Genomic DNA, 21,949 nt, shown 5'->3' on the forward strand with positions numbered 1-21,949 from the left:
AATCATCCTTTTAGCCCATCTAAAGACAATGAAACGCCAGTCAAGCGTGTTAAAGCAGATCTTCGGATCTGCAGTCATGACTATGCCGCACACGTTAGCTTCTGTGTCTGAGATAGCGAGACACTATCTGAGGCTATCTAAGTGATTCATGGACTATTGATTCCCTAGTCAGTCCAATTGCAGAGTCTTCGATTGGAAAACCTGTTCCCCTGAGGCCTATGCATGCAGATGCCATATTGCTGTGTAGCGAAGCAGAATTTATATTAATTTCAGCTATCTGTTCAACTAGTCAAACTCACTTTATCCTCCACTGTAAGCCATTGTGAAAGACAGTCACTCTGGGGAAGCAACATATCACACAAACAAACATGAGAGAAAGGCAATGAGTGCTTTATGATCTTCTTTTTTCTCCCCCTACAGAAAGGAGAGACGGTGAAAAGGATACGAGAGGAGGTAAGCCACATGCTACTCATAGACGTTGTCTTTCTCAGCTTCCCAGCATGCATCATGCATGCAGAACATACGGCGTTCGTTTGAAGCTAGCGCCACATGGAATTCTAAACATAAATGTGGTTTCATGCTGGAAAAAAGACACCGAAACGCCCTTTTTTCACACATACGTCCTCAAAACAGTTGATGTCCGCCACATTAAAGCTGAAAGACTGCAGAAGACATGAATATTTAAATGAAGCCTTTCATCTCAAGGGCGCATGACAGCGCACACGCTGCGAACACTAATTCATTAGTTTGATATGAATGCGTTGGTATTTTCAAGGTAGCTGCTAATAACAATAGCTTCCGGATAAAGATTGAAGTGGGTTACCAGGGAGAAAAACCAAGGCGTGGGTGAGCTTGTCCCTTGGAGAATATACTTTTTTTTTTTCTGACACTGATGATCAGTAGAAATTCTTCATGAGCTAACAAAAGCACACATCGTCTTTTATTCTCTAACTCGCTTGCACCCTTACCTAAAGGTTTTTGCTTCCTTACAACATAAAATGACAAAAAGACTGTTTTCTTAGACCTAATTAATGGTTTGAGGGTGGAAATTGTGAACGCAAGCCTGCAACATGAGCCATTTTCTATTGCATTAGTTGGGACACCACAGGGGTCAATCCTGGGACCGATAGATGTCATAAACAGAAGATATTGCAATTGAATGTATTTCTCTGCTGTTCAGTGCTATAACTAGGAAAAGGAATAGCTCTTCCTGAAAATAAAGTCCGTCATCATGTACTTGCCCCATGTCACACCGATTCCAAATGATTTTCTTTCTTCTATGGAATGCAAAAGGAGACATTTTGAAGAATGTTCACACTTCTGTATTCCATACAACAAAAACATATAGTTACCATACTTTAAAGCTAGCAAGCACAAAAAGCACATGAAAAGTGCACTATAATCCAAATATTCTGAAGAAACAGGTTTAGAATGACATGAGGGTGAGTAAAATATGACAAAACTTAATTTTTTTTAGGTAAATTACTTCTATTAATATATATATATATATATATACTTTTTGTCTGCAAAGTTCAAACCACAAACAGCCCAACATTATATTACTAAAATATTTTCTTGAAAATAAGTCATACCTGAACTATATTTTAAGTCACAGCAGGTCAAAATTGCATTGTTGAATAAATCACAGTTTATTATTACATTCAGAAATAAAAGCAAAAATTACCGGTAAATAAAGTGAAACATTTACAATTAACAATAAACATTTGTTTTAGGTCCCCTGGCTAACAAATCCTTTTAATGTAACGGTATTCAGAACAGAGCAGGAATGAAAAATGAAGTATAAAACAAACATAAATTCTAGTGAAACAATAATTATTATAAATGTCAAGCCTAAACAAATTTATTTAAAGTGAAACAAAAACTGCTGTCATGTGGGAAATGCGCTACACAAATGAACTTGGGCTCATGCACAGCTCTCATCTGGCTTAAATCCATAGACGTCAATTGCATTATATACTGTTAAATGATAAAAAAAAATGTTTTATTATAACTACACTAAATACTGCATAAATTTAGTAAAGATATAAATGTCTATACACTTGATAAATATATATATATATACATAAATTGCATTAAATATGTAAATTATACCGCCGATAAATAGTTGCATATGCATGCATTTGTGCATGATTGATAGAGAGATCAGTTTAAGTGAAGCTGAGAGTCAAAGCTCTGCAGGAAAATGAATCACTCAGCCCAGTCCAGATCTCTGCTGGAGATCCACACATTTGGACAGAACACATGCGATATGCACACCTAACAGAAGGCCTATGTGGGCAGAACTAGTTTCCCTGAGGAGGTCAGGTAAATTTGTGTTTCATAGACGTACTTTCAGTTTAATCCCATCCAAATCGAACACGCCTGTGTTTTTCTCACACAAAAACTGAACAAATTGCCTGCTATTTTCTCGAGCATCCTCTGAGAAATCTAATCTTGTCTGGATAGGAATGTGCTGTGGTTTATTATTTTTTCGCAAGGTTGAATACCGAAACTAAAACTAAATTTCTTGTTGCGTTGCCTAGTGCACCTTCATTATGGATTAAGGTGTTTTTCCCAACTTGCAGTGTAAAATAACAGTTGGTGGTTCAAGTAATGCGGGCATCCCACCTGATGTAGAAAGAAAATACATTTTTGTTAATATTTTATGTGCTGAAAAATGCAGAAAATGCAAAAAAAAAAAGTTTCTAAGGCACATATTTCGAAAGGCCCACTTTAAACACACACACACACACACACTTTCAGCATATTATATTTTAGAGGACAAAAATGCAAGGCCACTGCTTCACCTACTGTATGTATTTGAGCAAAACTATGCTTTAGAGAATGAGTTGAGAGGAAAAGCATAATGTTTAGTTTTCTCTTATTATGATGATGATTTTTCGAAGTTGTAAGTAAAACAGAGATCATTGGGGAGTACGTTTTACAAGAAAATTCTATCGGTCTTTATACTTTTTATACTAATTGTATGCTTAATTCAATGTGTTACTAATTATTTGTGAAATTTCTAGCAATTTCTGAGTAGAAAATTTCTACACTATTCTTTTTTTTCAGTGTACACCCCATTCATTTATGTGCTTTTATTATTCCATCCATACAGAGCAGTGCACGTATCAACATCTCAGAAGGCTCGTGCCCAGAGAGAATCATCACCATCACGGGCGCCACAGAATGTGTGTTTAGAGCCTTCACTATGATCACAATCAAACTGGAAGAGGTCAGTACAACAAAACTGCTCTTGCATATACAATCATGCAGAGCAATAGCCATAAAACATGACATAAACATGCATGTTAATGTGCCAACATTAAAGAAAAAATGTATTGTATTCCCATGAAAAAATGTATTTGCTTCGTTAAAACATGTACTTATTCTTATCTTATTGTGTATCTTTTTTAATAACATTATAACAAATTATTTTTAAAAAATGGATGTTAATCCCAATGTATAATTACTTTGCCAGCAGTCTCTGCAAATATCCGACTTCCGCTAAAAATATTTGCAGCAATAAAGCTGTCAGGATTAACTCCTTTGAAATATTTGAACTATAGCAATTTTGAGTGATGGTTTGTAAGAGCAGCTGGATGAAACAGTTGTGGGTAGTTTTCTTATATCATCAGTCGGTCCCATAGCAGTAGGGTGCCTATCTGTTCTACGATAGCCTCAGAAATGTTATTTGAACCCCTACACATTACGTTCCCTTGGTGATGCCAGTGAACGTTTACTGAACAGAGACATACAGCTCTCTGAAAAATGCTAGACGTCCTAGAATGTGATGGGACTAAAAAAAACATTTGAAGCTGATGTGTGTCATATACTTCAAATACTTTCTTGCCTGACGGCAACATTAACTGAACCAGTGGTATGAGTTTGGGGGCGGGATCTGTTTTTCCGAGCAATGGCAGTCTTAACCCTTTCCCCGCCATTGGCAAGTTTTTCGGGCAGTCTATGTTTTCACTGTTATACGGTAGGGGGCGCTATTACAAATCTTAATAGCATACATAATCTCCGGATCCAAAAACAAAGCGAAGAAAAAGATCGTCATAAACCAGTGGTGTGTTCGAAATTGCCCCCTATACCCTCATTCACTCAACTAATATAGTCCACTTGAAGGAGTGAATGAAAACGAGTGAGTGAATCCGGACACTGAGTGTGCCGGTGTTTGCATAGTTTGTGCTTGCTGTTTAATAATCATTTGAAACTTAGCAAACTGGCAGCTCCAGTAGTAATGAAAAGATTTATCTTGAACTCTGTCATGGAAACTAGCTTATTAAATTATTAAATAATCTATACCTGTATGCTATTACGCTGTATAGTTTGCAAAAATGAATGGATGGATGATTCAGCTGCAGCGCCATCTTCTGGTCAGACGTGGGAATTCATTCGGAGCTACCGTCACAGTGCATTATGGGTATTCTCTAGCTGTTGAGAATGCATTGGTTGTACACACGTTATTGCAGTGCATTGTTGGATTGAATGAGTGCACTCGATAACGTCCACTATGGTTTTGGACACCACTAGAAATGGCCGTCCCCTCAAATAGTGCCCCATTTAAGGGTATGGAGGATTTCGGACATTCATATATCAAACATTCAACAGCGTAGAAATCAAAACTGCCTAAATTTACCGAAAAAAATTTCAAACCCAAGTGTTGATAAAAAAAAGAATGAATGAAGCTAGAATATAGCAGAGACTCTTCTTTCTTTTGATATACTGAGTGTAATATTCTGTGGACCATGACAACTTTGTGAATATGATCAAAAATGCTGCCTCTGACTGGCAACTATTTTAGTAAACACTGGTGGGGAAAGAGTTAAGCTTTAAGTAAATTTGGAGGAAATTGTAAAATTAAAAAGTCAATTTACCGCACGGATTATGATAGACCTATAGAAAAAAATATTTGACGAGACAGTGGCAAGGAAATGAACACAAAGAGTATGTTGCCATATAGCCACACCATGCAGTAGGGGATTAAAGGTAAATGCAAACCTAAAAACACAGTCATTTATAGAAACACATATAGATGCATCACACATTCATATATGTATTAATAGCATCAATAGAGTTATATAACTGGCAGTCAATGAGGTGTGTCTGTCTGCCTGAAGCAAGTCAGCTCTACACCCACCAAGTAATAATGAATCTTCTCACTCCTGCTAAATCCATTATGTATTTGATATCCTTTCATAGAAGGCATGGAGCCATTCATTAAACATCTGTTAGGAATCTCCCTGTCCGCCGCGCAAGTCCATGTGAAGAGTCACCATAGAAACCCCTAAGGTGACGGCGGGGTTCGTTTATGCTGAGAATATCATGTGCATTACTGGTAGAATTTTACAAGAAGCTCTATTGAGGTCTGGCCCGGCTTTGATCCGGAATGTTTTTCGCTGCTCTTGCAGTCAGCTGAGAACACGGATGACATCTAAAAGCCACGTCTCACAGAGTTTTGGATTATATACGATAGAATAGACAGCTGGGAGAAGACTGTGAAAGTCTAGACTTGAAAAAAAAAAAGTGTTATCTAAAAATGTAATGAGATACTAGATTCCATTCAATAATACTTGCACAAGGTTCTTTTGTGCAGAAATGTTTGCACATTATATTATCTGAAAGTCAAATTGCTGCTGTTGTTTTTTTGCATGCTTTTAACCCAGTCACTGTGATTTTGCCAAGTAAGACATGTTCCTGGGTCCACATATTTTTTGATCCTGGAACAACATTCTTGTCTGAAAATTTAGTCCTATCCCTATCCCTATCCCTACCCCTACCCCTACCCCTACCCCTACCCCTACCCCTACCCCTTAACCCAGGGGTGCCCAATCCTGCTCCTGCCGATCGACTGTCCTGCACAGTTCATCTCCAACCCTAATCAAACACACCTGTCTTTAATTTTCAAGTGATCCTGAAGACGTTAATTGGTTGCTTCAGGTGTGTTTGATTAGGGTTGGAGATGAACTGTGCAGGACAGTCGATCGGCAGGAGCAGGATTGGGCACCCCTGCCTTAACCTAACCCTACCTATAAGTTATCCCTAAAATCAGAGGGAAATGGTAGGTGAATAACACTGATGTAGAAGCACCTAACCCTGGTTGTAAGCCTAAACTTGACATAAACTGTAAAATTGTCCCTCAAATCTGATTGGTTGATTGAAATATTATTCCAGGATCAAAAATTATGTTGATCTAAGTGCACTTGGTGAAATCAGGTTCTGCGTCACAGCGATTTTGCTAAGTAAGACATGTTCCTGGTTCAACATATTGTGTTGATCCTGGAACAACATTCTTGTCTGAAAATTTAGTCCTAACCCTATCCCTACCTCTAAACCTAAGCCTACCTATAACTTATCCCTAAAATCAGAGGGAAATGATAGGTGAATAACTCTGATGTAGAAGCTCCTAACCCTGGTTGCAAGCCTTAACTTGACATAAACTGTAAACTTGTCACTCAAATCTGATCCAGTTACATGTTGTACTATCAGGTTCACCTTTTCAACCCTGAGTTGTTGTTGCTGCATATGCTTTAGATTGCAGCTTTAAAACAGCTTCTTAGTTGCATCAGATCAAGAGCCCTTATACTGTAAATTGTCATAAATTCAGGGCCAGGACCTGCTTACTCAACATATAATATGCAAATAAGACAGAGTAAATCTGCTGAGTGTAATATCTAAATTGATATTTTATTATGGAGGGTTGTTAAATGAGACGAGAGGTATGACCGGTTTGTGGTTTGTGTGACCCCCAACATTAAGAATGAATCTGGGGATTTAGTCACCGTTATTAAGACTGGGGCATATTAATATCTCTACTAGTTCTGCAGAGAAAAGACTACAGAAAGCCACAAAGAAGGACAAGATAGAAATGGAGAATATAATTTGGATATTCCTTCTCTTATTTTCCCCCTGAAACTCCAGCAAGAAAAGATGCACGGTTTTCTTTTTTCCACCTCCCCTTCGTTCTCTGGAGGTTTCAGGGCGAGACGTTGAAAGAGCACAACAACAGCGTCTTCAAACCCCTAGCGCTGATGGAAACACTAAACAGAGAAGAAAAAAGACTCGCTAGCTCTACTTTCCGAGACGCCACTCGAGGCGTATTCATTCTGCTCACGTAGGTGAGGTCTGGGTTGATGGGCAGAGAGACAGCACACGCCACACGCTATTTACATTTCAAACTCTGCAAGATTCCTGCTTCCTCCTAATTGATTGCAGCAGTGGTGGGCCACGATTCAGGCTGATATTTATTACCTGGTTTAATTAAAGAGAAAGCCTCTGAATCTGCACTGGCTGAATAATGGACGTTGAAGCTGATTTCCTGTAGTGCCAGGAATATAAGAGTGGAACACAAGTTGTCCTCCTCTGCTTAAAGGGATAGATCAGCTAAAATGAATTTTGGCATTCAGATTGTTGAGTTAAATGAAGGTTTTCATGTCATTTATATCTTTATGCAGCTGTTTTTTAATTGAATGATTATGTGACCACATGTAAAGCTCTGAAAGGGACCAAATAACAATAAAAATGGACCATAAAAGTATCATAAAATTGGTTCATACAACTTGTCTTATGCAGACATTCAGAAAACTTATTGACGTTTTTTTTAATGTATCCCACCTTGCAAATACAAGTCACACCTTGATAGAGACAAGTGGGGATGACAGGTGGGTAAATATCATTTAATTCGGTCATAAAAATCAATGGGTGTCTTCGATGGCGGTGCAGTCGGCTATAACCTGTTGTTAGCGGGGACATCGATCTGCAAACTCTGAATAGAGAAATTGATTAAAGTGGCTTTGGTAAAGAACGTTTCATCAGATTGCAATCAAAAGCCATGAAGGGTCAGTGGTGCACAATGGCATTTTCAAACCTGGGAACAAAGAATGTACGTTAACGATCCTTGTGAATTATGAGGACATCATTCAAATGGGAATCACCAGATTAACTCATGGTGTACCTCGAATCTTGTTGAAGAATGCCAGGCTCAATACTAAGGATTTTTTTTTCTTCTGCTGGTCTGCCCAGTGGTTCTAATAAATAAGATAATGAGACAACATTTTAGATAGTGAAATGTCACAACTCTCAACTCCAATTTCGATAGCTCAGCAAACATACTATATTGCATATATTGCACCTTTGTTTGATCCCATCTGGGAAATCCAGGTTAAGCCAGTAGCAGCAGTCTTGGTAGAAGAAGCATATCAAATGGCCAGTTCCCTCAGGGAGTAACCTGGGGTTCAATCTCTTGTTCAAAGGGGAATAATGGTGATAGATTATGGATCACTGCTTGCAGGTTTAAACCTGAAACGTTCTAGTTACCCAACCAGATCTTTATCCTGGTTTCAAACCACCCTGAATAACATTTGCTCTTTTGAAAGATCCTTTACAAGTCACACCACAACTTTCAGTTAACACGTCATCCATTCTATGTTTGGCCCTCAAGGACTTGGCTGCTCTTGTGGCGAATGGCACAGTCACTAGTAAGCCTCCAGTTACGCTGCGGCTGGTCATCCCGGCCAGTCAGTGCGGTTCCCTCATCGGCAAGGGCGGCTCCAAAATCAAAGAGATCCGAGAGGTGAGTGCTTTTCCATATCCCTATCTTTCTTTTCTCTTCCCCATGACGTCCATGTTAGGACTACTTGCGCTGTTGCATATTTCATGGGTTTGGATGCCAGTAAAAGCCCATTTATTTTACATTTATGGTCTCTGGGCTGTCAGGATGGTATGAGGTAATGGTGAATGGTCTGTCACGCTAAATTTGGAGTGTTCTGTAATGCAGTTGAAGGAGGGTGTGGGCAATGGGAAGGTTGTTTGAGTTAGGGGAATATCAAGTGCGTTCAAATAATCAAAGCAATAGAGTAAATTTTAAAACGGGGTATGTTTGGTTGGTTATTTGGTTGGAGGCTTTCAAGTTAGCAGCACCAGGTAAACAGTTTTACATCTTACATCTTCTTTTAAAAGTGACCCATATCCGATATCTTCTTTTACACTATAAACTTGGCAAAACAACCAAAGGTAGATGTACTGGCCCGGAAAAGATTATGCCAAAAATGAAGTAAATACGACGTGATTTGCAATGGACGCAGACGAAATGATAAGACAAGTATTTGCTTTTCGCACCATCTTTAAAGGTCAGCAAAACTTTGGGTTGAGCTTTCGTGCAGGAGCCAATCCTGCTCTTGGTGGATCACCAACCCTAAATAAAGACGCCTGAACTTAAACATGCTCATCAAGGTCTTAAGGATTACTCGAAACTTTCAGACAGTTGTGTGGGAGCCAAACTCTGCATGAAACTGGCTCTTCAGGAGCAAGATTTGACACCTGACCTATGTAAAACAGTGTACTAATGATCTGTTCTTCCGTTGTGTGGCAGAAAACAGGGGCTCAGGTACAGGTGGCAGGAGATCTGCTCCCTAACTCCACAGAGAGAGGCGTGACGATATCTGGCAGTCAGGATGCCATCATCCAGTGTGTCAAGCTCATCTGCACTGTAATACTGGAGGTAATTTGACTCCAAGCAAATCCATTTGGCTTTATTAACACATTTTAATGCATGCATTGGCCTTGAAAAACTGTTGTGGATGACTATTGTGTGATATTCTTAATCTACAAGACTTCAAAGGCTTTTGTACTTCAAAGACGGCATACTGGTTTTCAGTAGAAGCTTTAGTGGCATTGAAAAGAATGGATACGATAAATTTCTGTAGCCTAAACAGATATTTTTATTGCTTTTTGCAGCTGTCAAATACTTTTTTCAAAGATACTTGATCTAACTAACTGCACGTTAAAAATCATTACAGTAATGATTATTGAATGTGTTCTCTCAGATCTCCCACAGCATGAAATGCATTTCCTCTCAAATGGTTTTCTTTTGCTCATAAATGGTTCAGAAAAAGATTTTAGCGTTTTTATCCAGTGGATTGTAATGCATGCGTCCTGGTCGTTCTGTTTAATTTTTAATGGACCGGATGAGGGCCAGATTGTTGACTGCGACACTGCCCATTTTAGGAATCCTCAATTGTCTGCCCGCTCCAGGATGCAAATTATGCAAAGTAACCCAATGAATATTTAAAAAGATTCTTCTTGTTTGGTTGAGCAAGCATGGGGGATGTGCTTCATTGGGTTTTCATTTTATCTTTCTTAGGGTTTGGCCTTATTCTGACCTCTTGTATTTTGGCATTTTAATCAAATTACTTTGTATGAGCAGATATAGTTAGTTAACAATAGTTATCTGTTGTTGTTTTGTGTAAGATGTGTTGTAAGATATTCTTCAGGCCCAGATGACACCTTGTCTCAGAGGGCCAAGAGAGATTTAAGAGTCATTTTGTAAATGCATTTTATTATTTTTTGAAGTTATAATCTGGGTTTGAACAACAGGCTCGTAGAGTAGCATCATCAAAAAAAAAAAAAAAGTTCGGCTGCATTTTCTGCATTGCAAGTTTTCCATCTGAGGATCATGAGCAAGCATTAATAGCATTCTGAAATTATCTGGCCAAATGACTTCCTGTGAGAGGATAATGGTATTCTTTTAAGTGATCCAATGAAGAGCTGATCGATACATGTTGCATTTGTGCACCGTGTCAGCATTTCCAGTCATTAAGATAATATGACCAAATGACTCTGCTTTAGGTAAGAGAAACCTATGGGTGAATCTGTATAGTCCTGATTTAAAGTTACAAATTGCTTTATTTTATGTTTGCAGTCTCCTCCAAAGGGTGCTACAATTCCGTACCGCCCCAGTCCTGCTCCAGGTGCAGTTCTTCTTGCTGGAAATCAGGTAAAAATACACATCAACATGGCAAAATGTGGTTCTTTCATCAACAATACTAAGTGTCCCACTTTTCTTCTCATAAAAATCGCAACATTTAAAGGTGCACTATGAAAGATGTTTTTTTATTATTATTATTATTATTATTCAAATGAACAAAATTTAAGCAAGTACATAAAAAATCTGTTTTGAAACAATCTCCTTGCCTTACTCTGATTTCAATGAGTTCAATCAGTGGAAAACTCACATACTCAAGAGGTATTATTTATGTAAATTTTGACATTCACTGTGATAAACTGAGCGCCTGTAACCACTGGTAACCTGGTAAACCTCAATCCATCATATCCTCAGCTGAAACCAAACTAATGTGATCACCTATACAATTCTCCGTGATTAACTTGCTGTTTTAAAGGGGTCATGAACAACATTTTTAAATTATTTTATGTTTCCTGAGGTGCAATTGTCAAGATTTAGAAATAAAAGGCTATTTTCGACCCTGATTTCAGCCCTCTATTTTGAAGTGGCATGTCTGCTGTGAGATTTCAATGTAACGCCCACTGCTGTGACTGGCTAACATCTTTACATTTGAAATAAGTATTACATGTGGACCTCATCTGCATTTAAAAAAATTTTACTATGTTTTTACTATTACAGCTGTCGAGATTAACGAATCATGAAAAGTGTTGATTATAGCATTATATTTAGATCTGCTCCCCTGGCATGAAAGTGATGAGCTTGTAGCCGATGACAGACATGACTGTTGAGCGCATGAATGCAGTGACCTCATCATTGCAGCTTGATTTCTGCACTCTCACGAATGCTTTCATCATAACTAACAGTGTAAACACGATGTAAATAAGAGCTGTTGATTATGATGGGTATATGATATAATCTTTCTGTATATAATTTAATCACAATTTAAATAACAGATTTTTTCATGCTACTAAGAGTGTGAAGTTGGCTGTTTAGTCACTGGCTTGATTTACTGATGCATAAACAGCATTAAACGATTTTAAGACAAAAAACGTCTGACATAAATTACATCGGATTTCATTGATCATAGATCAGGAAATAAAATGAACACGGTTATTTACATGTGGCATTATTGTCAGGTCCGTATCTTATAGTAAAAGTCTGTTTGCAAAGCCTGCGCCGAAATTATGACTGATTTACCAAAGAATCCACAGTGAAATGTACCGGACAAACAAATAAAAGACATTCACATAGTTGAAAATAAATAAGCACTTAGAACCTAGCATTAGGATCCTTTGGAAGGTAATATTATTTTTAGTCCAGTGATCCTGTATCACTCTTCTCTTCTCATGTCACTAACGCTCCAGTGGGCGGGGCCAAATATGTGATGATGTAGAAGTAGGCGTTGATTTGATTCTGTAGAGGCTGTCTTTTGTCCTAATGTGAATTTGAAATAAGTTGTTTTCTGAGCTTGGTTTCAATTAAAATTTCAATTGAAATTTACAGGATGTTTTTAATTCATGACCCATTTAAGCTTCAACTGGGCAAACCTTTCATAGTGCACCTTTAATAAGCATTAAATGAATAGTTCACTCAAAAAAACCAAACACTTTTTTTTCATAATTTACTCACCCTCATGTAGTTTCATAACTGCATGACTTTTTCCTTCTGTGGAAAATAGGTGAAATTTTGAATATCCCAGAGCTCTTTTTCCAGAGTACTGAAAGTGAATGACTGAAAAATGACAAACCAATCACAAAAAGTGGTCCAGAAATCGTGTACTATATTCCAAGTCAAATTTAATTTTGGGGCGAAACTATATTCTTTCAAGGCCTTGTTCTCACAGCACACAAATCTGATTTGTTTTTGATTTGTTTCAAACTGACGTTTTGCAAGGTATGAAATTGGAATCTATTTGTTCAGACATTGTCGTCAATGTCTGCTACAGCTACAGCGATTGTGACAGTCATGACGTAGGTGTCATCATGATGCCAATATAGGTACTTCTTCTACAGAGGAAATTAGCAAGTTGTCACTGTGCATGTCAATTATGGCTTCTCACCATGGCATAAAACTTATTACAGTATTGCATTACAGTATTTTACCAAGCATGAATGTAGTCTAGTCTACAAAATAGAATAAAAAAATAAAAGATTTTTGATGCCTGTGGAAACAAGGCCTAATTGTCTCAAATATAATTAATGGGATTGAGCAGATCCAAAAACATAAAACCCACCTGTAAATATGCTGCGTGCACTGAAAATACTTTATATTAATTTGATTCTTAATATAGTAGAGTTTCATAAAGCCCCACACAGCTGACAGAATGTTGCCTCTATTTCCTTTAATAAAACGAGTCTGTCCATCAATGAAGGGGGTTGGTGGGGGGCAGTCTGTGTTTATTAAATATTTCTGAAGCTTGCTTGTTGTGTGTGCTATTATTAATGTCATGGAGTGAAGTCATGTAAGTATTGCAAACATGTATAAAGATGTTTAGTTACATTTATTAGTTTACACGCTTATGAATGTGTCATGTTTGAATTTAAACCTGCAGCTAATATACTAATACATATTGCGAAAAACCTCAATAGACCTTATTCAGGGTGAACGGCATATTTAATATGACACAAACGAAAGTGAGGCTGAGGGATGCAAGTACATTCATCGTCTATTCAAAGAACGTCATATGTGTAACACAAGTTAAACTAATTTGTGTGCAAATAATTGAATTCATGATTGAATAAATCCAAATTTGAACGAGATCCTTCATAAAACTATTTGGCTACACTTTATTTTAAGGTGTCATTGTTACAGTGTAATTATACATTTAAGTTCTGAGAAATATTAGTTAACAACATGCACTTACTATGGGGTTAGGGTTCGGATTAGGGTTAGTTGCAAGCAATTATGCATAATCTACTGTTATTACTATAGTACATGTGTAACAAGGACGCTGTAAAATAAAGTGTTACTAGCTATTCCTAACTAGGCTGCCAGATTTAATTGAATGGCCATTGAACAAACTGTGCTTCCATCCTTCACAGCCTTGTTTTCGTCCCTGTCAAATGAAGTATGCCGTCTACCCGGACTAAGGTCTATTGTTTCACTCTTTAATCTGTTGTTTTGCCTGTTATTCACTTCACATAATTCTCTAACACGTCTCCAGAAGAGAGTAGAGAGGCCGTTATGTTTATTCATGTTGACACGGCTATTCATTATCAACACTCCTATGCACGAATAACAGTAGCATTAAGATCAATCAGGCTCATGAATATTCCTCACCATTAAAAGTGCTTTGGAGTCATTTGCCAATGGTGTAATTAATCGCAGTGGTAGAAACTTTGACGTGCATACTTATGATACATCGTCTGTTTGATATATTTATGTGTATGTCGTAAAAAGTGCCAGATTAATGTCTAATAATGAAATTAATGTTCATTGCTTCGTATCAGAGAACATCTTTTTTCCCTTATTAACCCTTTTCTGTCTGTATTCAAATCACGCTTGGTAATGACAGCAGTAACACCAATATTGCCGCTGATGTACATGCAAAATATGCATATTCGTAAGACTAATGAGTAATGACATGCGAATGAAGCCTTGGTTTGTGTCTCTGTCCCCTATTTGCCTTTTTAAGGTTTTCGAAACGTCAGAGTTTGCGTCTCACCCGCTTTTCTCAGTGGCTCAGGGAGGGCTGGATCTGCAACAAGTGAGTATTATTTATCCATGACGGATAATATAGGGAGCTGTGCTTCCCATTCTTTCTTTATTTGCCTCTTCCGCCCCTGCATGGAGATGGGAATTCTGTTCCCCTCTGTCATTCCTCTTGCCGCATGTTGCAGCCAGTGTCCTGCCCACTTGAGCAAGGGAGCGAGACTATACAGCAATTACTGTTTTTAGATATGAGATCTAAGATACGTTCCATTTGGGCATGGCTTTACCCTCGACCCACTGCAATTGTCTTGATTTTTGCTGAGCATTGTGTTTTGACTTGACTTTGTAAAGTTGTGTAAACTTTACAGGTATCAGGTAAACGGTGTCCCCCAAGGCTATGGCTTTGGTCCTATTGTATTGTATTGCTTACCCCAAAACAGTTAGCTCTTTTCCATACAACTATAAGTCCAAACCTCCCCCATGCCATGTAAAACATAAAAATACATAATCCATAGTTTGAGTGAGGAACTGACCTCAATTTAAATTGTCTTGATTTTTCATCTCACTCTCCAACTTGGCTTTGAAGTGTGTAATTACAGGGCAGACAAATATCACACTTTAAGATGTGTTTATCACTGACGTTTCTGTTAGGAATAAACATCTATTCTTGATGTTTTACAATTACAGGATTCTCTGCCAATGTGGAAAGTTCAGTTGAGGACACTATGATGGTGTTAATGACTGTTAATCTCTCAACTTAATGTTGAGGTCTTTTAGGCAGACAATCATCAGTGTATATGCGCATGTTTTACTATGAAGATTAACAGGAACGGTTGATAGCTTCACCCATCCCCAAGTTAGCAGTTAAACATACTGATGAAAGAATGTTTATCATAGCCTAGAGACGCAAAATATCAAGGCCAAAACTGTTAAGCATGTGTTAAAGGAAAATATCCTCAAAAATGATCATTGAAAATCTATGATTTTCCTTCTGCTGTGAAACCCAAAAGGAGATGTTTAGCAGAATGCTGCTTTTATGCATATATATATATATATAAAAAAAAAAAAAAAGCGAAAAAAAAAAAAAACGTGAGAACCAGTGGCATTTGTTGTAAAAAAACAAAAACAAACAATTGTTAGCATAATGCATAATCCATTTTTTAATTCAGAAAAACATTTTTAGTAAAACAACTACAATTTTGTTCTCTTTCTCACACAAATATTTCGTTGGATGGAAAGCAACTGCATACATATTAAATAAATCATCCAGTGTGTTTTGAGAGTAAAGTAATAATGACAGAATTTTCATTTTTCGGTGAACTATTCCTTTAAGTGTCAGCCTCCTCTGACTAATGCTGATGTGAAGGCTAAAACGGGGAACCATGTGACCTTCCAATACACGCACTCTACCTCGAGAGCTGTAAGGACGAGGTGTCAGGCCCGAGCAGTGACATTCTCTTAAACGAGCGGAGATAAATGCTGTCTGCCAGGAGACGGGACTGACAACATCACCACGGCTCACGCTAATGAAGGTCCCACGTATGTGTGTGTGTGCATAAGGATTACGCAGCGTTAAGTGGCTCAGCCAGGCGATTAATGCTTTTCTACATTATTTACGAGCGTTCTGAGCTCGGTGAACAGGAAGGAAAGAAGTAATAAGGAAATTACTAAAAATGATGGAAGCTCCGCCTTCTCCTTTTTCGCTACCTTAAGTCCTATCCCGGGAAGCACATGTACGTTGCCAAGCATTTGGAAGCATTGTGTTATATTTTAAAGTAATAGTTTACCCCAAATAAATTCATGTTTATTATTATTATTATTATCATTATTTACTCACCCTCATTTGTTTCAAACTTGTATGAGGGCCGCAGAAAGAAATAGCTAATAAAAGCCATTTATGCACTATATTCCAAGTCTCCTGACGTAAATGATAGCTTTGCGTAAGAAATAGACCAAAATTTAAGTCATTGTTCGCTCTTTTCTTCTGTATTGTGAAGTACATCCGAATGTAATAGATTGTCAAAAAAAGAATCTCATTTGCATTCAAATGTTGCGTCAAGATGTTTTGTCAGGTTTGAACTTAAATTGTGGACTATCCTGACACAAAGCTGTTGTGTGACTTCAGAAGACTTGAAATACAGCGCACATCTTGGTTTTCTATTTTCTTTTTCTTTTTTTGTTTTAAGATGGGCTCAGATTACAGGAGTTTTAGGCCGATTTACGACTGATTTATCCCTCCCCAGCATTTGGAGAAAAAAAATCGTGTCCAGGGCATCGGTTGGTTCCTATGTTCGGTCCAGATTATGTAGTATTGTGAGGCGTTTACAGATCAAATCTTAAACCTCCTGTTCTGCTTGTGGACACGTCGGGGCCGCCCCGATAATATCAAACATGTTTGATATTTAGGATTTTAAATTGGGATGATTACGACTATGATTACGTCAGTACTTCCACAATAGCCAATCAGAGACAAGTCTACAAGGAGACGGAGTGACAGAACTTTTGAAATGGCGACCGTGAAACAACAAGCAGCTGGACAACGGAGATTAAAGAAACAGATGGTCAAAATGTAGTAACAACACGACTGCCTTTATAATGTCTCCTCATGTGATTCCGCGATACAGTATCTATTTTGTTTACATCCGCTTCTTCGTGAGATTGCCTGAGGTGTTAAATCTGTCATGAAAATCTTAAGAATATCTCGTAGTGTGTAATACACCACGAATTTCAAATCTTCTTGTGTGTGCAGGTTTGAGAACTGAAAGATGAAAATCTGTGAAGATTCTCCATATGTGCGTGATGCAACCGGATTTCACTATCGGTTAAGATTTAAAAACTCCTGTAGTGTGAGCCCGGCTATAGCTGGACCTTCTGATCTTCAAACTCCCTTTTTGTGCTCCATGGAAACAAGCAATTCATATTTTAAACATTTTTAGCACACATTGAAAAGAAGGCTAAACAATAGAGATAGCAAAACAAAATGGGAGTCTATCAGAGACATTGAAGGGTAGGGGTGGCAGTCACGTAGAAGATTCTGAGCTCACCTCCGGAGACAAGCTAAATCCGTCCTGACAAAGAAAGGTCATGTTTTGCCCCCTAAACAACGTTTTCCTTGAGAACTGTGACCAATCATTTTCATTAACGTGGCTGCCAGAGACACAAACTAGGGTTGCTCTTCAACATGGACTGCCATTTCTGCATCACTGATCTTTTTATTTTATTTTCCATTTTATCCTCCCTCGGTTTCTTTCTCTCCATCTCTCTTCCACGTGTTTAAACTTTTAAACAGGCTTATGCAAGAGAACCTCTGGGACTAGCACGTAGCATTCTCTGTAGCTTTTGCGTCTGGGAATTTGGCTTCTTATTCTCTTTGATGCAGAAGCCTTGATTCAGAGATTCTTCTAGTTTCACATCTGTCCCCTTTCGACAGTTTTTGAACTATGAGAGTGAGTTTAGTGGGGGCAGAGACCCCCTAGCTCTGGCCTAACCAGATGACAAATGCCCGAAAACCCTCTAGAATCAGCCAACAGATCAGCAAAGACAAGCAAACAACTTCAGGCTGGAATGTGCATACATCTCAATGCATATTCATAATTTAGTTACTCATCCTGCCTTGATGAACAACAGTATGAAAAGTAAATACATGTTAAGTTGTTAGCCAATAATAATATTTCAATTACAAACTGAAGTCAACGTCAACATGAAATGGCGGGTCTAACCCATCTATTATTTAATTTGTGTCATTTCTGAGTAAGAAAATGGTATTCTGTCAAAGAAAACAATGTTGGGTGAAATGTTTTATATTTTAGTAAATTCGGATTTCATGTTGAGTTTAAAGACAACCCTAGTGATGATTTGGGTCAGAGAGAAAAAAGTTTTAGTTTTTATATTTTAAAGTCGTCATGAAATCAAAACTGACCCTATTTACTTTGTAGCGTACATTACTAATCTTGTGGTGAACAAAAATTAGCTTGTTGTGGTAATCTTTAATCAAAACCTGAAAATTTGCTTCCCCTTTGGAATGGCATTCCTATGATGTCAGTTTGACAGCTTGGGTTGTATATCTTTAACAACTCCCCTCCAACCGTCACTCTGCTGGGAGCGAGGGATGGAGAGGAGGTGCGCTAAAATAAAACCCTGCCCTCTATTCAATATTCTGTTTCACTTGGAAATACGTCACAACACTGAAGTTAATTCGGTTTCAACTTCCGGTTCACAGGGAAAATAAAGAAAAATAAATGCTTAAAGAAAACTACAAAACACTGCAACAGAATTACCGTTTCTAGTTTTGTAGTTGTTTAAAATAATTATGAGGAGCTTTAAAAGAGAATGGTTGAATAAGATGTTCTCCTTTTTAACACTCTCCACTATTTCTTTTTCAGGCTTATAGTGTACAAAACCAATATGGCATTCCACACTCAGAGGTAAGAGGCTTTAGAGAGAATTTCTGAGTACCATCCTCATACTGCATAACTTTCATTAGATGAGTGTCCTTTTGTGAAGTAAATGAGCCTGTTTTACACTTGTGAATTAAATGATTCAATACTCAGCTGTGTCTTCTGATAAGAGTAATAAAACCTTTTCGTAAGAATGAAGTGACATTTCCCTTCCGTTTTTCTTTTATCTCAGTTGGCCAAGTTGCACCAGTTGTCCATGCAGCAGGGTCTTGCCCCCATGGCTCAGCCCACGGCCTCCCAAGTTCTGTCCGGTATGTTTTGGCCATCCAAGTCTCTTTGAAGAGGAAGATAAGGGTTGGGATGGGTTATTATGGGTTAGACAGTGGCTTAGACTTGTTGTCACCTTACTCACACATGCAGGACTTCCCTTTTTCAAGGTTCACATGAATTAGTAATTTGGTCAACGATTAGAATTAATTCTTTGAAAAAGATCAAAAGTGATCTGACTCGGTTTCAAGGCCAGGAACAGTGTGAATGAAAAGAGACGTAGGTTTTTTTTATCACTCAGTTAAGTTTGTAGTATACTGAAGTGGTTTATAAAGAGAACTTAAGTGTGAAAACACCCTATATTTACCCAGAAGAACAAGTCTGCTTTAGCAGTGCTAAATCTCTGTGTACAGCGATTGTGGATGTGACACAATTCCACCAGAGAATTCAAGCTAGTAGATTCAAACAAACCTCCCAAAGACCCATAGGCCACCCATGTTCAAGGTAATACACCTGAGCTCCATGGAGCATATGGCACATGCAGATTACAGCTGCGAAAACGGGGCCAAACATTACAAGGCTCCACAGTCAGCTCCTGGGGCTTCTCAGAGCTGTGATAAATGTCCAGCTAAAGCTCTCCTTTTCTTGTTCCCTTTCTTTTTTTTTCTTGCTCACAACCAGACATCCAATTATACAGCCACCCCAAGTTTTTCAGTGATGTCTTTCAAGCTGCCCGGAGATTCCCAACATTTGTGAAAGGTTTGTTGTGTAGGATCTCTTAAAGCCAACAGACTGTTGAACATTATGGTAAATAAGCACTTTCGGTGCAAATGTGAGAATCAAAAAGCCTGTTCGAGGAATTGAAGGGTCGAAACAAATGTAATAGTTGCCCCCCGCCGCTAAAATTACAAGACCACATCCTATCATGATATGGCTGGGGAATTCGATTATGTCGGAAGTAAAAAGCTCATCAGTCAAGGCAATGTTTCAGTCTATTAAATAGGCCCCTGTTGGGCTGGGTCTGGGCCTCCTGCTGAGACAGGAAGTAAAGGGAAAGAGATACAGGCTAGCTCTGTGCACGTTGTTAGCAATTAGGTGATAGCATCCAGCTAACAGATAGGAGATCGCTTAAAAGAATATTCTGGGTTCAATAAGTTATATCTCTCCCGAGAATTTGTGGCCCAATGCAGATCAACAGAAGATCATTTTGGGTCAGAAATAGGCCTACGTTGAGACCACTGAAGAAAGGGAAAGAAGAAAGCAAACAAACTACAGTGAATTATCCTATGGTTTGTTAACGTGGTACCTGTTCCTCTTCCTGCAGGCATTGACTCCAGTTCCCAGACAGCATCACAAGAACTTCTCATTCCAAATGACGTAAGGAAAAGTTTTTTTTTGCAAGTATCGCATTGCTCAAGATACTCATTGATATTTCTGACTCATTGATCAATTTCATTGATATAACACTTTTGTAATAATGCTTAATTTTGTTTATGTCTTACATGAAGACTTTATTAAGCCTTTGAGAATGGTCAGATATGCGTTTTAGAAATTAGAAAAGTCATGTTCTTGATATTCTTGAGAGCACCTCTCATGGCACACTTTGGCCTTGCAGAAATCCTAAAACTTTTTATTTCAATCTGTCCACCCCCTGCTCTGAAGAGAGCTTCACAAGATCCAGTTCAATCCTGTCATGGCGTCTGACATGCTTAGCACTCCTTTGCTGTCAAAACAGAGACGGTAAATAAAGCCAGAGCCTTTTGTCAGAGCTCGAGGTTGCACCCCGGGGGCAAATGGGACGTTCCCTTCATGCCAGCTGACCAGGGCTCCCTCCCGCCTCCTCGTCTCCCTGAGATCACAGGATTAATCGACTGGCGAAGGGCCCAGCTGTGGACTCAGTACTCAATACATATTTTCAACTCCCATTGTTTTGTTATTTTAAGGCTTCATGCCCGACTCTATTCTTTGACTTTTTCCCATGATCTGATTGTTTTTGGTCTCACACCAGTTAAAAACAGGTCTCAAAACATGTTTTTTTAAAGTAAAACTGTGTTGTTCCATGCTGTTGTACTTATGTTAAAAAAAAAGTTTAACAAAGTATGTGCCCGATGTGAACTACTCCTTATACTGTGCTGTTTGTCTCAGTAAATGTTGCATCAATAGAACTAACCTACTCATAGAATGAAAACAATAAGATATACTTGTTGTAGTGTAAATTAATATGTCAAAATAGGATGGTTTTAGATCATTTTACATGTATACATTTATGTCCTTTTGACATGGCAAAATTAAATACATAAAAAAATTAGAATAATATATATATATGAGATATATATATATATATGAGAACAGCAAAAGTGAGTGAAATTTGGTACATTTGCAACACATAAAAGCTTCATGCAAATATTTATATATCCTCAGCATTTTTTTTTAAATATATTTTAGTTATACAAGCCTACTTGTATACTAAACAGGTTTGTGTTTTTACGCTTACGGAGTGTATCAGCATTTTTGATTTCTGTGTACAGCTGTAATGGCAGAGAAATTAAGTGAATGCATTATCTAGAGTGATTCTGTACAAGTGAAGTCATTGACTACCTTGAAGCACATGAACAGAAAAAGAGTCAGCTCTTGTCAAATTGACACTAGCTTCAAATAAAACTTGACTTGCTGAATGGTTCTTAACCTCATCATACATGATAAACTTCAAAGCAACTTCAACCATTTCTCCAATCAAGAGCTAATTTAGCATGCTTGTTCATATTCCTGCATAAAGCAGGGTGATGGAAAGCATGTATTATTGAAATTCCCTCGCAGCGATGCAATTCCAAGGCAAGGCGACATCAAACAGACATCAAACGGCTGGCAGGCTAAGTTGTTTATCATT

The 21,949-nt window shown here is 38.1% G+C and overlaps 1 protein-coding gene across 5 annotated transcripts in view; it reads left to right on the forward strand.

Moving 5' to 3' along the window:
• Positions 1 to 21,949, forward strand: part of pcbp4 (poly(rC) binding protein 4) — an 83,356-nt gene that overhangs the window by 55,561 nt on the left and 5,846 nt on the right. For 2 of the 5 annotated variants that reach the window (XM_084116308.1, XM_084116304.1), the window contains exons 4-13: positions 421 to 453; positions 3,119 to 3,235; positions 8,447 to 8,578; positions 9,377 to 9,505; positions 10,706 to 10,780; positions 14,382 to 14,453; positions 18,781 to 18,822; positions 19,028 to 19,106; positions 19,744 to 19,821; positions 20,387 to 20,439. In XM_084116308.1, the coding sequence (XP_083972434.1) occupies positions 421 to 453; positions 3,119 to 3,235; positions 8,447 to 8,578; positions 9,377 to 9,505; positions 10,706 to 10,780; positions 14,382 to 14,453; positions 18,781 to 18,822; positions 19,028 to 19,106; positions 19,744 to 19,821; positions 20,387 to 20,439 (810 nt within the window). The remainder of the gene's footprint in view (positions 1 to 420; positions 454 to 3,118; positions 3,236 to 8,446; positions 8,579 to 9,376; positions 9,506 to 10,705; positions 10,781 to 14,381; positions 14,454 to 18,780; positions 18,823 to 19,027; positions 19,107 to 19,743; positions 19,822 to 20,386; positions 20,440 to 21,949) is intronic. The other 3 variants (XM_084116306.1, XM_084116305.1, XM_084116307.1) reach the window with 3 other exon arrangements.

Source organism: Abramis brama (genome assembly GCF_963993115.1).
Source record: "Abramis brama genome assembly, chromosome: 6".
Classification (NCBI taxonomy): domain Eukaryota; kingdom Metazoa; phylum Chordata; class Actinopteri; order Cypriniformes; family Leuciscidae; genus Abramis; species Abramis brama.